This window comes from Planococcus citri, chromosome 5 (genome assembly GCF_950023065.1).
Source record: "Planococcus citri chromosome 5, ihPlaCitr1.1, whole genome shotgun sequence".
Classification (NCBI taxonomy): domain Eukaryota; kingdom Metazoa; phylum Arthropoda; class Insecta; order Hemiptera; family Pseudococcidae; genus Planococcus; species Planococcus citri.
Window position 1 is genome coordinate 54,450,249 of NC_088681.1, and position 17,818 is coordinate 54,468,066.

The following is a 17,818-nucleotide window of genomic DNA, read 5'->3' on the forward strand; positions in this document are numbered from 1 at the left end:
ATTTCAAGAAATATTGCAACTGGACAATTAAAGACGATAGACCGATATTTGTACGCAATGTACAGAGTAAGCATTATGTTCTTAAATCTCCAATAAAAATGATAAATTCAATGAAAAAACTTATACCAACATTTTTGAAAATCATTAACTACCTTATTTTTATGTCAGATATGGGCAGGTAATGACATTCAGATAATCTTTGGAATCACAGGAGAATTGAATTTCACCGAAGGTAAAATCAGTTCATACGAACCGGAGAGGAATTTATCAAAGGATGAAGCCTCTCGAGAATTTCCTACTCCTGAAATAATATACAGAATTGTCAAATACAAGGTCAAAGGCAACATTTATCAAACTGTAATTGTAATTCATAATAACTTTGATGCAACACCAGTTAGACAAATTTGCTCCAATGATGAGGAGGTATTGGGATGGCATAAAATAAGGAGCCAAGATACTGATCAGAATGTTGGACTGAGTTATGCTTGTCCTGTCACACATGACACATTGATGCAATTAGCAATACATGAAACTGCAGGTATATCACCATCGAAAGCGTTGGAATTGAACGCCTTCCCCAAGTATAATGATGAAACTGGAAAAATTGAAGTAGATGATCAAACAGAGTTGATTGATGAGGAAATAAAATACCTTGTTGAGGATTTGCAGATAGTGGATTGATGCTGAAAGTTGAAGCGTTGGACCAATAAATAATAGGTAAGTACATTAATATAATTTTATTGCATTCATGGAAAATATTAATTTTAGATTATGAATAAGCATACCAATAATTAATTATAAGTTGAATATAGTTTATCAATTTAAGAATTATATACCTTATTTAATTAAGTATCATTCATGATTGAATAGTAAGTAAGTATAATATTATATTGTTGATTAAACTCTGAACATTATTTTGCTTGTATTTTCATTTAAACTTACAAAGAACCCCCCGATTTGTTCACGTCTCATTGGAATAGAACCACAATCTTTAGAAAGAGCATGGTCTGAAACCCCTGTAAACAAAATTTTAGCCCTTCAATTGATTTTTTGATGAAATTCTTGAAAATGAAAAATTGAAACAAATTTCAAAAATTTAAGTAACAGCAAACAACATTTTTTTGAATTTTCCCCTCATAATACTTGGGTCAAAAAAGCACGCTTGGTGTCCATGTCCACTTGGAAAATGAAAATCTGACTGAAATGTGGATAAATGTGTTAAAAATGTCAACAATTAACAGTAACTCGGCTTTCAGCTGCCCAAATTCATTGCCACACGTTCACTGCTGAAATTTCAATATTCTAGAGACATTAAAACTAGGACTGGAGGCTCCAGCATGACCAGAAATGAAGAAATTACGTTTTGAAGGAGGTTATGTGAGTGTGATGACTAATTCCCATGGTAAGAATACATTCATTTGAAAAGCATATATTTCACCAAAAAATGGTCAATTCGGAATTACATATTACTAAAAATTCACAAATAATTAAAAATAAATTTCTGTACGTCTCCAGCCATAATTTTTGTATAGGATGTTTCAGACAATGCTCTTTCCAAAAATCTTGTTTTCATTTTAATCAGAGGCCAGGCGGGACACCTTCAGAGGATGTCTTTGCCTTGTAATTGTGCCTCAGCAAATGATGAAAAATCTTTGTATAAAATAAAATTGTTAAACATTTGTAAGAGTAGAACAGAAATTCCACTAATGTCAAAACCACTTGCTCCTGAGCCTAGCAGCGAGTCACATTCAATCATAACAAGTATCTCACATTTGCACAACTGTTTGCCTCTTGTGCCAGCAAAAAATTTGGTTTATGTGAGTGAATAGGTACCGCATAGACAAGGTGCACAAAATTATGCATACCTACGGTTTGTAAAATATCAATGCCTTCTACTTCAGCTGCAATTTCAAGTACGATACCAGATTTCATTTCACATTCACTTTTCAAGTTAGAACATTGATATATATAAATCAAACTTAATCATTGCTTACAAGATGAAATTGTTAATTTTTCTTCACACATTTGTCATACTCTGGTGTTTTATAGCCAGACCCACCAAGTGACTGCAAAATCACAAAATACCACTAAAAATGTCATAAAAATATTTATGAGCAAATAAGAATTAAATTATTGTCAAAAACTAATGCTTTAGCCAAATTTAACAAAAATTTAATACTGAATAGACATCACCAAGAAGTGTTCAAAATGACAAAAACACTCAAAACACACCAAAATCAAAACGTCGTGAAAAAAAGTTTAAAATGACACATAAAAACTATGAGAAAAAACGTTTTAACCAATCAAAATCGTCAACAACGAATTGAAACTTGCCATAAGCAAAACTCGTATAAATATTCTAAAGTTGCATAATAGATTTTTAGAAATTATCAAAAAGTGATAAAAGTACAGCGAAATGCTCGATGAAATGAACTCCTCACAAAAAAAATCAAAATTCGAAAAGATTCAAAAAATGAACGAATTTTTATTTTTTTGTTGTGAGTGTAGTGTAATTTTTATCAACTTTTTCATGAAATACGTCAGAAAGAGGTCAAAATAAGAAGACTGAATTTTAAACTTTTTTTGATGTTTGAAATTGAAAATTGAATTTTTTCGAATTTTGATTTTTTTTGTGACGAGTTTATTTCATCGAGTGAAGGGGTTTTCCAACTTTTTCAACGGATACGTAAAAGTATGGGTCAAATGGGTCAACTTCACCTATCAGAACTTTTTTTCATGTTTTAAATCAAAAAATCGCATTTTTTCGCAAACTTTTAATTTTTTTAAATCGACTTTGCAACATGGTACTATCCCAATTTTTCAATATGTTGTTCAGCATGAAGATTTGTCCGTAATATATTTTTTTCAGAATTTTTGAGAGTCGGAACGATATGAAAATTACGTTTTAAAATTTTTTGAGCTAAGTTTCTGTACAATAACAAGTGGCAACACTGATTTTTATGATATCACCAAAAAGCCTTTCAAAACCTCTAACTATGGGAAAAAGTTCTATTTTGGTAGGTACCGCGGTTATCGAGTAATCCACTGCTGAAATGGATGATATTTTAGGTTCACTGAAAACTTTGACACCCCCTGGTTGCATTTAAAAATGGGCTAGACGGTTGCAATTTGCGCCATTGGTCATCTCTTCGGAAGGTATTTCCACAGAAAAAATTTCAAAAAAATCGCCGAACCCCCCTACCACTTCTTGGTCCAATTGACGTGGAATGACCCAATACTGACTATGTAAAATCAAATCGTGGTTCCTGATTCAAATTGTCCCAAACTGTGCCTAAGGATTAACAATAGGTTGGGTCGACTTTGACTTTTTTGGAGAAATTGGAGTGGGGGTTTGAAAGTTGTAGAGGCACTTCAAAAAATATAGGCAAAATTTTGGATCGCTGAATCGAACCATCGCTATTCTGCGCTGCCGGGGTTTCAAATTTTGAAATTTAGGATTCGAAATATTTCCTAAAGTCTTTTGAGATCCCTCCACCATAATTTTTTATCGAACCCTCCTTCAAATTTTTCAAAAAAAAAATCAAATCGACCCATTCTAGTTAACAATGAGAATTCTGCTCTGATACATAAAAGTTGGAAAATCTGTCTTGAAATCGCATAGCTCCAAGAACACCTGTTCACAAGCGTAGATACATATGTAGGTACATACTTCATATTCAGTCACAACGAGCAGAATTTTTATATTTGCACAATTGTTCCGTCTCCAAGTCATAATAAGATTCAGCTAGCTGAAGAGCAAAATTCAAGTCGAATTGGACTCCTGTGCTAGATTACTCATTCACCATATGGCATATATCGATACACTCAATTTTATGATTTTCAAGCACCAGATTATATACTTAACATTCGCCTTCCAACTTCGAGAATTAATAAAACGCTGATTCGTCGGAATGAAAAAAATGACATTGCCAATTTTCTTCCAAATATTCGTTATACTTTGGTGTTTCAGTAATTATCCGGTGGCAGTATATTCCGAAAATGGTAAATATATATAAATAACATTAAGATTTTTGAATTTTGACGAAAGAATGATACCATAACTCACACATTCATTTTTAAAGCTTTGGTTTACAATTGGAAGTATAAGAAGATCGACGAATTGAAGTTAGACAACGAAACATGCCAATATTGCATAACCGCCTGTCCACCTTCTTCAGATCTTGAAGAAAAATTCGACCAGAATGATTCAGTCGCTAGAATGGGAAGCAGTCTATTTCTTAAAAAAATATATCCAGATAATGTACACAGGAGAGATATGGAAGTGGACATTTGTAATGAATCATTCAAACCAGTAATGATTTGGGATACGAAGGAAATACTGCACAGGATTGGATACGAGGTAAATGGAATTTATTATATTAGGATATCACGAAAACTAGGGATATAGATCGATTCACTTTTTATTCAAATATTATCAAAAATATTACAGCTTTATTATAACGAAGAACAGAAACAAGGATCGCAATTCGAATTAAAATGCGACAAGCACGACGAGTTCAGAAGAGTAATAAAACTCACTTTTCTATTTTCTCGTTTGAATTGAACCATTCCCTCTTCCTTTTAAATACAAGTAGATACCTATATTTTGTGTAAGTACATAATATGAATTCAAAAATTCATAGATCGTTGATGGAAAGCCACATATACTAAGACCATTTCCAACCAGCCAGAACGTCAGCATGCACAAAGATAAAGATAATAAGAACACAGTGTTTGAAATACAGTTAGATGGAGTAAACCAAAAACTGGTAGGTAAAGAAGAATTCTACTATTTAAAATAATTATGCCATTTAAAGTTACAAAGAGAATGCTTCATTACGTTATTTAGGTATTTTACTGGTTACCAGTGTTATCCATCAAATCGTGGATATCGGAGTTAATAGTTCAATCAAAATATAATCATAGACAGATCACATTTGAAAAGGATGTAATCAATATTTACCCACAAGAACGAATGATCACCGAGTGTAAGGATTATAATTTAGGCGCTGACTCGCAAAATGTCCTACAAGACGTACGTACATATATATAGACTCACATTTATGCTCTTTGTCTGCTTTTGGAAAGAAATGATCAAGTTTTCTATTCTGTATTTTGTAGCAAATGAACGAAGAACAATCCTTAAAACAAATACAGGAATTACCATCGCCACCCACAAATAAACCAACAACAATATGCAAGCAATCGGAGGACGATTGTATGAAAATGACTCAAATAATGCCCATGCTGTTTCTTAACACAACTGCATCTAAGCTCGCTACCTGCACGTACTTGAATTTAGCCTATATTTGGAAAAGCGTTGCGAATGGACAACTAAAGAAAATCGACCGATATTTATACGGGATGCATCGAGTAAGGCCTCGAAAATTTTTATTAAAATCGAGACGTATGGATAGGCTACGTTTTCCAAAGACATGATAATAAATAACTTACAACTTATTTGTACCTATATGTGTAGATATGGCATTCCTACAACATGAAAATAAGTTTCGGTATAACGGGCGAAATGGATCTGGATATTGAATCAATCAGTGCCTACACACCATCAATTAATCTATCAAAAGTTAAAACTCTTCAAAATTTCCCCAATCCTCTGATCATATACAGAATTGTCAGATACGAACTAGAAAGCAACATTTACCAAACCATCGTAGTAATACATAATAATCCCAATCTTGAAGCATCCCCACGTAGAGTTTGCTCCAAGGATGAAGAAGTAGGAGGATGGGGTAAAATAAAAAATAAATTGGACGAGCCGGGATTAACTTACGCTTGCCCAGTAACTAACGATTCTTTGCTGTACTTGGGAATTGATGATCATGATGCGGTATCACCTTCGGATCCACTGGAATTGAACGCATTTCCTGAATATAGAAATGGAAAAATTGAGAAGGTCGATAAAACCAAATATTTTGAAAAGCAATTTAAATATATGGCTGAGAATTTGGGTATTGTTGATTGAATTTAGAATTTAGCGAGTAAAATTTTATTCACAGACCTTTTTCTTCTTCAATGTAGGTAGATTGTTACATACCTACCTACTAATTTTATTAGAGTTTAATATTTTCAACTACGTAGTATCATTCGTAATTCATTTTTAAGCTGTAAATTTTGTAAATTATTCCATTCACCATAATTCATAATAAACACATCACCATAATACAGTGTTTCAATCAGGATTCAATTTTATTCATGAGCAAGCAAATATGTACATACCTAATGTTCAATTTTTTTATCCCTTCAACGTTAAAGTGATCTTGAAATATCAAAAAAATGCTCAATCCTCCCTCCCCCCGCCAAAAAGTGACAAAACGTGAGCAAAAAATGATACAACGCAGAAACAAAATCGATCAAGACCAGGGTTGTTAAATTACCGTAATTTATTCGCTGGTAAAATACGGCGGTAAAATACGGTAAAATACGGTATTTTACCGTATTTTACCATCTTGAATAATGTAATGAACTTATAGTGTTCAACCCTTCAAAGGTTCAAACTTATAAAATTGTGTATTATTATATGATGGGTGGAAATTTCAATAATTTTCAGCTTGAAATTTGAAAACAATATGAAACTATGAAGGGGTTAAAAATTACATTAACAACACTTAAAAAACCTTGAAGTTACTGAAAATTACTAAAAATAAAAACTAAAAAGTGATGAAAGATGGCCAATGGGGAAAAATTAATTGTATAACCATTAACCAATAACCATAAAACTGGAAAGCAATAAAGCATGGATTAAAATTATAATTAAAAATTAAAATCATTCAAAATTGTCAACAAATCAAAAATTGACCAATTTGGTTATTTTAATGATTGAAATAACCAAAATTTAATGATTTTGAACTTTGAAGTACATTTTATTTTAATGACATTTCAATTGATTTCAACATGTTTTCACGATATGATGCCATTTGCCATTTTTTTTAAAGTTTTTGACCAATTGTGAATAATTTTCTGGGAATTGTTTGGTAATTTTCAAGACATTTTCCTGTTTATATGTAACATGCATCAATTATCATTAGCATTTATGCAAATTAATTGTAAATTTTGATGCCAATCATCTTCAGCTGTTGATTCATCCTTTCAACTTTCAAATAATGTGGCAAAAAATGCTTTTTGGTAATTTACGGTAAAATACGGTAATAAACTTTTGGTAAAATACCGTAAAATACGGTAAAATACCGCCGTAATTTACCGACATAAATTACCTTACAACCCTGATCAAGACTTCAACAATTTTAGCAAGAAAATGTTGTTTTTTTTTTGAATACCTAGCCGTATTATTGACAAAAAAAGTTGTGCTATTGGATGATGCAGGTTTAGGTGAGAAAGCAGTAGGGTGGCTAACAACAACTGCAATGAAAGCAAAACGAGCACTTGGTGCAGGATTACTGACTAAATATCCAGTCAACTTAAGTGTTGAAGAAAGTGAAAAACTTGCTGCAGCAGTCCAGGAACAGAAATCAGTCACATTGAACAGCCAGACAAATAAAAGCACTAAAGTCATGTAAAAATATGTAGTACCAAAAGTATTAGACTCTCTGTGGCTCAAGTTAAAAGAATAAAATCTGGAGGTTATCTGAAAACATTTTTACAAGTAGCTCCTGCTGCTATTGGTAGGTACTGTTTCAGCACTGGTTAATGGGTTGAAAAGTAAAAAAAACTACAAGTGGTAACGGAGTTTATATTAACAAGAAGCCAACAGGTAGTGGAGTTGTTAAAAAACAAACCATGAATAATAAAAAAATTGAAGGAAAAGGTGTGTATGTCAATAAAAAACCTACAGGTTCTGGCAATAGTCTTTTAAATGAGGTGTTGAAAAAAAAAGATACTCCACTAAGTAATATTGAGTTAATGAAGTATGCTGCACAGTTACAAATACCTTATTTCCATGGTGTTTTTATGCATGATTGTCTACCTAGGAAGGTGGGTACCAACGAGTCTAGTATTGTGAATTTAGACAGTAGTGATAGTCCAGGTACACATTGAGTTGCCTACATATGTAAAACAAGGTAACTTTGTGGAATATTATGATTCGTTTGGTGTTGCACCACCTGCTGAATTGATTGAGTATTTTGGAAAAAAGGTATTAAGGTGCACCGGGGGAAGTTGGAATTCGGGGTAAGTTAGAAAACTTGCTCTAGCCCCTAGAGGTTTATATCTGGCGAAGTGCCACTAAAGGTGACTTGAGGGTACTACCCCTACTTCATCACGGCATAGACATTTTCGCGATTCAGTTTCATTTTAGATGTCTTTGGATCAATCGTATTTTGTTGTTGTTTTGAACTTGTTTTGAATTTGGTCCAAAATACGAGTAGAGACTTTCTATTTCTTAGTTTTTCGCATATAGCGGACGAACCATGCGTCCTAGTGAAAATCTGATGAGAGTGATCTCAAAGAGAATTAAATTCTCTACAATTTTGTTTCTGTGCAATTTTTCTAGGACGCTCCGTTTGTGATCTACGCCTCTGCAAAGTTTAGCCTGTTCTTGGGGGAAGTCAGAACAGTTTATTCGCACTTGACAGCAAAGTAGTCGCCATCTAGCAGTCGAAACAGAACTACAACGAAACTAGGATATAATTTTTCGTTACATGTATTCTTATGGGAGATTTGCGATTTTCAAAAATTAATTAAAAATTGTGTAATTATCATAGGAGTGTAATTTTTACTTCAAATGAATGTTTAATTCTTCTACTTTTTGAGAAAATTTATTACAATCTCAAACATGGTTTTTCTTGCAAAAAAATTGCACCGCATTTACAACATATTTGCATTGTTTATTGTATCCTGAAATGGTGAAAAACATAGGAAGTGCAAAGCAATTTTTTTATAAGAAAAACAATATTTAAGAAATTATAATAAATTTTCTCAAAAAGTAGAAGAATTAAACATTCATTTGAAGTAAAAATTACACTCCTACGATAATTACACGATTTTTAATTAATTTTTGAAAATCGCAAATCTCCCATAAGAATACATGTAACGAAAAATGTTATCCTAGTTTCATTGCTCGTAGCCGCGCGTAGCAGCGCTTTCTATTGGGACTGCAGGGTATCTAACGGATTTTTTTTTGAAAAAATCACTACTTTTTTCACTACCTTTTTTCAACCAAATTTTCAGAATGCCATCCACTCGACCACACCCCCCCCCCCTACACACGAAAAAATTAACAAAGTCAAATTTTTCACATGAACATTTTTAAAAAAATTGAAACTGGAAGAAAATTTGTAATTTTAATCAAAATTATTGAAAAAAACAATACACGAGCTTATTACATTCGTTATAAGACAAGGTGTCAAACAAAATTTCAAAATAAAAAATCAGGAGTTGGCAGGACATTTTTTGACACTAGAGATTTTATTTAAAAAAAGGAGCCGGGGGAAGGCAAAATTTTACATTATAATTTTTCGCTTTTAGTTTTCCAATGTCTTCAACATCCCAAGATTTTTTTCAAGCAAGCGGATGTCAAAAATATAATTTTATCATTTCAATTTTTGATTTTTTTCACGTTAAAGGTTCTTGCTCATGTAATGAAATTGGGTGAATAAAAAACTTTTTTTCAACAAACCAAATTTTTAATTTCGAAAGAGAGGCACATACGAAATGTAAAAAACGATGATTTTTAGTGTGATGAATTGGTCAATTATAAGAAGCTTATTACTTTGCTTTAAAATTTTGAAATTCAAATGATTTTTTTTTTTTTGAAAAATGCGAGGGCAGAAGCTTTCAAAAATTCATGTTTCAAGAATTGAAAAAAACAAATTCTTCATGCAGGGAGGAGTTTATCTTTCTGATTCAAACTTTGAACATTTCTTGAATTTGAACAATAGTTTTCCTCGGGGAAAAAGAGTAAACAGCCCGAGCGAAGCGAGGGCAAAAGCTCTCAGAAATGTGTAATTCAAGCTCTAAAAAAGTCGACAAATGAGCTCTTTTCTACGGAATAAAGATTGAGAAAAAAGAACAAATTTGAATTTTTTTCCATTTTTTCACTACCTTTTTAACAAAATTCACTACTTTCACTACCCATTTTAAAAATTACTACTTTTTCACTACTTCCACTACTTGCACTACCTGTTATAGATACCCTAGACTGTCAACTGCCAATATTTTATTCCACTGAGCAAAAACTACTGCGTCAATTGCGCTCAAATTTTCACCATAGGTTAAGAACCCTTATGGGAACCTACATAATAAATTTGATCCATATTGGTTTGTTAGAAGTGGAGTAACAGCTGGTCAAAGTTGAAATTGCGAAAAATCATTCTGACTTGCCCCAGTGCACCTTACTTATGTATAACTATGAGCAAGATCAGCAGTTGAGTCAAGTAATATGCGGACATGTATGCTTGAAATTTTTATTTTTTACATAAATATAATTCAAGTGGTAATTATGATAATTTTTTGTAACAATGGATTTGGCTCGTGAACTACATAAACATGTAATTAAAAAATTTAAAACCCGTCAAATTATTACTAAAGGTATTGACCACATTTGGGAAGCTGATTTGCTAATTATGTCACAATACAGTAAGGAAAATAAAGGATACAGTAACATACTTAATGTGATAGACTGCTTCAGCAAATATGCTTGGTGTATACCATTGAAAAGTAAATCTGGTAAAGAGGTTAGTAATGCTTTTGAAAAAATACTTCAACGTAAACCTAAACTACTGCATGTAGACCAGGGTAAGGAGTAACACAAATTTTTCAAGGAGTAACACAAATTTTTCAATTTTTAAACAGAGCAGAATTTCTTACAATTTTTGAAATTTTGTGAAACCTGCGCAAAACTTTGTTGAAATATTTTGAAAATGACATTAGAAAACTTGAAAAACACCAAAAATGTATAAAATAATGAACTTGACGTTACCTTAATGCCAAATCCAAGTATGTCCATACAAAAAAAGTATGATTTTACGCATCACTGATAAGGTTTGGATATGCTCGGAAGGGTTCATTGAGTTCTGATTGAACATCAGTCAGCTTCGTGCATCTACGGTGGTGCATTTTAACTGTACTCAGATGCAAATTTTTCAATTCAGGGCTTCCCAGAGTCTTCTCAGTGGGGTAATTCTCAAAAATTTGGCAAATTTCTGTCCCAAGACAATTTCAAATTTCTTCAAAAGTATACAAGATATGTGAATTTTTTTTTCAGAACTTGATTCAGTACCACCAGGGCATCTATTTAACTATTTAAACATGCTTAGACCCCCTCCCCCTGGAATCGCTTGAATGGCCACTAGTCGTGTCCTGTCTGAGCACAGGTTTTTTTTTTTCAATCCTGTTTTTATGATACAAATATGCATTTTATCAAAAAAACCAAAGGATACAAAATTGTTCTACATGAAATTTTCTACATTTTGACGCTATCAGTTGAACTCAAAACGTTTATTAAATAACTTTACAGGGGGTTCAAAGTCTGTCCCCGACTTTAATGTCCATCGCCGTATTCATTTTTCAGATTTTTTTTACCAGTTTAAAAATATTTTTTTATGTGGATAAATGGTCACACCGATTCGAATGGTTGATAAGAGTGCTATCCACATTTCAAAAGACGAATGCCAATTAATTTAGCTTGTAAAAAAATTGAAATACATGCAAAATTTTTACATGTCTCAAATTCAACTTCCATAGTCCTGTCTCAATATCTTCGCGGTAATGTTCGGCTTTCTGTCCAAAAACAAGTATACAAATATTTAAGGGGTATGTACGGTTACATTTATACAAGAAATTTCATCGAATGATATTTTCCAATGCCCTTTTTTTCGAGATTTTTTCACATTTTCCCTGCATAATTTTTTCCTCGTCATGTTTTTAAGAAGTCTTAAAACCTTCCCTCCCACTACCCCAGGGGGGGTTGATTGAGACTAATACCAAAAATGAAGTCGAGGGTATCTATATTTATGAGTTCAACTTTGAAAATTTCAAAAAAGTGTGTATTTTAAAATTTTCAAAATTTAAAAAAAAAAAAAAAAAATATTGAAATTTGCCAAATTTTTGAGAATTACCCAGTGACGCAAAAAGACAAATTTTTTTGGATAGACATATTCAGATTTGGCATTAAGGTAACGTTAAGCAAGATTTGCATAAAACATCGTTATAATTAAGAAGTATTTAAAATGACAAAAACACTCAAAAAGCACTAAAATCATAAAACTTTCGCATAATGGATGAAACTCTAGAAAACTTGGTCAAAATGTAGTAAAAACGTGGCGAAAAAAAATGTTGAAAATGACATAAAAACATTGGGAAAAACGTTTAAACCAATCAAAATTTTCAACAACGAATAAAATTTGTCAAAAGCAAACATTTTATAAATATTCTTGAATTGTTTTTAGATAATTTAAAAATTATCAAAAAGATTTCTCACCCGAATAGTGACTAAAATTTATCATAATTCCTCATTCGAATCCGTCCACAATTGTGCCTAAGGGTTAACGATAGATTGGGTGGACTTTGACTTTATTTTGGAAAATTGGAGGAGAGATTCAATAAAAAGTTGTGAACTTAGAAGTAAGGAAGCTGTTTTTGAAATTTTTTCATTCTTCCAAGTGTCATTTTACACAGTTTTTGAATACTTAGGTCCAAAATTAAACAATTTTTGCAAGTCATACAAACCCCTTGGAAATCTGAAGAAAAATCAAAAACACTTTTCTTTTTTTTTCAAAAAAACTTCTTTTTTATTTTCAATACCGTTGGCATAATGAGAATATTCCCATTTGGTCATTTTGAAAATTCTCAAATTTTTGCGTTTGGGGAGAAAAGTGATCGAATTTTGTTTTTTGCTGCGATCAAATCGCGAATATTTGAGAATATTCCCGAATATTTAGCAAAAAAATAAGTAAATTTGGGCTTTTTAAAAAACGTTTCCTTAATAATACAACATATGTGCAAAAACTGGAGTGATGCATCAGTTATTGTGACTTGAAAGTTTAAAAAAAAAACTATTTCAAATTAGAAAATTTTCAATAATGATCCCAAATGTTCACGAATATTTCCAGCAAAAATCAAAATTCGCGAATATGCCAACATTAATTTTCAATGTAAATTTCAAAATCTGAAACCTCGGTAGAAAAGTGATGGTTCAAGTTTAGGATTCAAGCTTTTTCTTACAGTTTTTCGAGGTCCCTAGCCCTCAACTTTTTATCGAATCCCTCCTCCAATTTTTCAAAAGAATTCAGTTCTGATAAAAGTTGGAAAATATGTGTTACTTGAAATCACATAGCCCCAAGAACACCTGTTCACAAGCGTAGATATTTGTACCTGCTTAGAATTCAGTTATAACGAGTATAGGTATTTTATATTTGCACAATTGTTTCGTCTCTGCGTCATAATATAATTCAGCTAGGTGAAGTGCAAAATTCAAAATTCAAGGCGAATTAGACACCTGTGCAAGATTACTCATTCACCATATCGCATATGGATACACTCAATTTTGACATTCAAGCACCAGATTATCTATATTTCACATTCGCCTTTAAAGTTTGAAAATTAATAAAACGCTGATTCGTCGAAATGAAAAAAATGACATTGCCAATTTTCTTCCAAATATTCGTTATACTTTGGTGTTTCAGTCTTTATCCGGTGGCGGTATATTCAGAAAATGGTAAATATAATAATTGATAACAATAACTTAAGACTTTGGAATTACATATTACTAGGGCTAGGATTTTTATGCGCTAAAAAACTAGAAATATGCGCAATAAATACATATGACAAAATATGCAAAAATATGCGCTATAAAATCCCATCATCAGGGGTATCAAAATGCAGAATTTTACAAGTACTATAAGAAGAGCCATTTGTTTCAACTTTTTTTTGATTACCTAATCAATAAAATAAGTGACAACATTTGAATTGCGAAATAAAAAAAATCACCAATAAAAAAAAAATATAAAGAATTTTTTTTTATTTTGGAATCTTTTCTTGAAAAAGTATGCGCTATAAACTTTTGCATATAGATTCGAATTTCATGAATCGCAAAGATAACTTGGATACTCGCTATCTATAGTACAACGAGAAAAAAATATGCGTTTACATAAAAATCCTATGCCCTACATAATACGAGAGAATGATACTTACTATAACTCACACGTTTATTTTTAAAGCTTTGATTTACAGTTGGAAGTATAAGGAGATCGACGAATTGAAATCAGACGACAAACCATGCCAATATTGCATAACCGCCTGTCCACCTTCTTCAGATCTTGAAAAAAAATTCGACCGGAATGATTCGATTGGTAGAATTGGAAGCAGCCTATTTCTTAAAAAAATATATCCAGATGTAGTACACAGGAAAGATATGGAAGTGGACATTTGTAATACATCATTTAAACCAGTAATGATTTGGGATACGAAGGAAGAACTGCATAGAATTGGATACGAGGTTAATGGAAATTTATTATTAGGATATCACGAAAACTATGTGCATACATATATATGAAGATCGATTCATTTTTTATTCAAAAATATTACAGCTTTATTATAACGAGGAACAGAAACAAGGATCGAAGTTCGAATTGAAATGCGACAAGCACGATGAGTTCAGAAGAGTAATAAAACTCACTTCTTTATTTTCTCATCTGAATTAAACCACTCCCTCTTCCTTTTAAATAATTACAAACACCTATCATAAATATTAATACCTATATGTATTCACACATTGATAGATCGTTAATGGAGAACCAAGTATACTAAGGCCAGTTCCAATCAGCGAGAACGTCAGCAAACACAAAGATGAAGATGGTAAGAACACAGTATTTGAAATACAGACAGATGGAGTAAACCAAAAACTGGTAGGCAAAGAAGAATTCTACGATTTAAAATAATTAAGGTATGCCAGTTAAAGTTACAAAGAGAATGCTTTGTTACGTTATTTAGGTATTTTACTGGTTACCAGTGCTATCAATCAAATCGGGGATATCGGCGTTGATAGTTCAATCAAGATTCAATCATAGACAGATCACCTTCGAAAAAGATGTAATCAATATTTACCCACAAAGAGAAACAATCACCAAATGTACGGATTATAATTTAGGCGCTTACTCGTCACTAATTGCATTACAAGTATGTATAAATAGATCCATATAATCATGTCTTACGCCTGCTCTGGAAAGAAATCATTAAGTTGTCTATTCGCGTAATGTATGTATTTGTAGGCAACGAACGAAGAAGAATTGCTAAAAGAAATAGAGGAATTGCCATCGCCACCAAATAAACCAATAAAAATATGCAAGCAATTGGAGAACGATTGCATGAAAATGACTCAAATAATGCCTATGCTATTTTTTCACACAACTGCATCTAAGCTGGCTACTTGCACGTACTTGAATTTAGCCTATATTTGGAACAGCATTGCAAATGGACGACTGAAGAAAGTCGACCGATATTTGTACGCGATGCATCGAGTAAGGCCTCATACTTCAAGAATAAGGTACACGTTTTCTAAACACAATAATAAACCACTTACAACTTATTTATATATGTGTAGATATGGGATTCCTACGACATGAAAATAAGTTTCGGTATAACGGGCGAAATGGATCTGGATGTAGACTCAATCAGTGCCTACACAGCATCAATCAATTTATCAAAAGATAAAACTCTTCAAAATTTCCCCACTCCTCAGATCATATACAGAATTGTCAGATACGAAGTAGACAGCATCATTTATCAAACCATCGTAGTAATACATAATAATTCCAGTCTTGAATTAGCCCCACGTGAGACGAGAGTTTGCTCCAAGACTGAAGAAGTAGGAGGTTGGAGTAAAATAAAAAATCAATTGGACGAGCCGGGATTAACTTACGCTTGCCCAGTGACCAGAAATTCTTTGCTGTACTTGGGAATTGATGATCACGATGCGGTATCACCTTCTGATCCACTGGAATTAAATGCATTTCCCGAATATAGAAATGGAAAAATTGAAAAGGTCGATAAAACCGACGATATTGAAAAGCAATTGACATATATTGCTGAGCAGTTGGGTATTGTTGATTAAATTTAGAATTTAGCAGGGTAAAATTCTATTCACAGACTTTTTCTTTCAATGTAGGTAGATTGTTACATACCTACTGATTTTATTGGAGTTTAATATTTTCAACTAGCATTGTTCGTAAGTCATTTTTAAGCTGTAAATTTTGTAAATTATCCATTCACCATAATTCATAATAAACACACCACCATTATGTAGTTTCAATCAGGATTCAATTTATTCATCAGCAAGCAAAGTTGGTCTATTTTGAATTACCTAATGTTCAATTTTTTTATGCCTTAAACGTTAAAATGATCTTGAAATATCTAAAAAATGCTCACTCCCCCCCCCACTCCTCCCAAAAAACCACAAAGTCACCAAAGAAGTGACAAAACGTGAACCAAAAAAATCGATCAAGGACTTCAACAATTTTTTTGGATATTATTGACAAAAAAGTGACACCTCGTCGCAATTTTTGTCAAAAAAGTTGGATTATTCTGAAACTTTATGGCCAATTGCAAACTAAGAATTTCGTTTAATTTTTGACAAAAAACAAGACTAATCATTTTAGGGGAAGGTACGACGTTTTGCCAATTTTTGCAAAAAAGCGAGACTTTTTGATTTTTGGCAGAAAACGATAAATTGACAATTTTAGCAAACACTTCTTCAAACTTTTAGGCAATTTTTGTCAAAAATGGAAATTTTTCGTTAAAAAAAATGGAAAATTTCTGGTAGGTACTTTTCGGTGATAGACGTTGACAACTTCAATAAAAAATAAAACTCTGAAAAAAAGGTGAGAATTTTCAAAAAAATTTTACGAAAAGCGTGGTTTGACAATTTTCAAAAAAACGCAAACCTTTTTGGAAATTTATGGCAGACAAACGAGACTTTTGGATAATTTTGGAATAAAAAAGACTTTTTGAAAATTTTTAGCAAAAAGTGGTTTTTGACAATTTCTGGACAAAAATAAAACTAGGTTTTAAAAATGTTGGCAAAAAACTGGTTTCTGAGGCTAATCATTAATCAATAATCATTGTGAAAAGTAAAATTTTTGTCGAAATGAATAATGATGCATTTTTTTTTTTTTTTGGCAAAAAACGTGACTTTTTGGAAATTTTTGGTGTAAAAGCGAGAATTTGTGGTAACTTTTGGCAAAAAGCAAAACTTTGACAATCTCCAAAGAAATTTAAGGCATGAATTTTTTAGCAATTTCTGAGAAAAAAGCGAAGCTTTTGAACAATTTTTAGATAATACAAATTTTTATCAAAAAAACGAAAGTTTTAAGTAGTTTTTCGCAAAAACCGACTGTGCAGTAATTTTGACTATAAAGGCGAGACTTTTTGCTATTATTGACCGAAAGCAAGACTATTATGTCTATATTTTAACAAAAGGCAAAGCTTTTCCGGAATTTTCAGCAAAAAAGTGAAAATTTAAGCGTTTTTTAGCAAAAGAGTGAGACTTGAGGACAATTTTTGATGAGTAGGCAGTGCAAATTTTTGGCAGTTTTTTGATAAAAAAAACAAGATTACAAAAATTTTACTAAAAAGCAGTCTTTTGGCGATTATTGGCAAAAGACAAGAAGGAAAATTTTAACAAAAGGCATTTTTGACAATTTATGGCAAAAGGCGAGCTTTTTTGTAGTTTTTGCAGAAAAAAAAAAAAAGGTGGGAATAATTGGGATTTTTTGCAAAAAAAAAAAGTTACTGGAGACTTCAATTGGCTTGAAACCATATTTAGTCGACTGGTCGACACGATGGGTTTCCAACTTAATTTGGCGAAATGTTGTAAATTTCAACTTCCTAAAATCTGTCGAAGGCTCCA

The 17,818-nt window shown here is 32.1% G+C and overlaps 3 protein-coding genes across 3 annotated transcripts in view; 2 read left to right on the plus strand and 1 right to left on the minus strand.

Moving 5' to 3' along the window:
* Nucleotides 1–17,818, minus strand: part of LOC135847150 (uncharacterized) — a 68,581-nt gene that overhangs the window by 6,161 nt on the left and 44,602 nt on the right. The gene's annotated exons all lie outside the window — the stretch shown is intronic.
* Nucleotides 3,795–6,163, plus strand: LOC135848930 (uncharacterized). The gene is made up of 7 exons (XM_065369026.1): nt 3,795–4,002; nt 4,083–4,360; nt 4,451–4,525; nt 4,644–4,769; nt 4,850–5,035; nt 5,122–5,373; nt 5,480–6,163. The coding sequence occupies exons 1-7, from the start codon at nt 3,912–3,914 to the stop codon at nt 5,981–5,983; spliced, it is 1,512 nt and encodes a 503-aa protein (XP_065225098.1). The 5' UTR covers nt 3,795–3,911; the 3' UTR covers nt 5,984–6,163.
* Nucleotides 13,249–16,195, plus strand: LOC135847674 (uncharacterized). The gene is made up of 7 exons (XM_065367330.1): nt 13,249–13,630; nt 14,133–14,410; nt 14,502–14,576; nt 14,694–14,819; nt 14,905–15,090; nt 15,183–15,431; nt 15,515–16,195. The coding sequence occupies exons 1-7, from the start codon at nt 13,540–13,542 to the stop codon at nt 16,022–16,024; spliced, it is 1,515 nt and encodes a 504-aa protein (XP_065223402.1). The 5' UTR covers nt 13,249–13,539; the 3' UTR covers nt 16,025–16,195.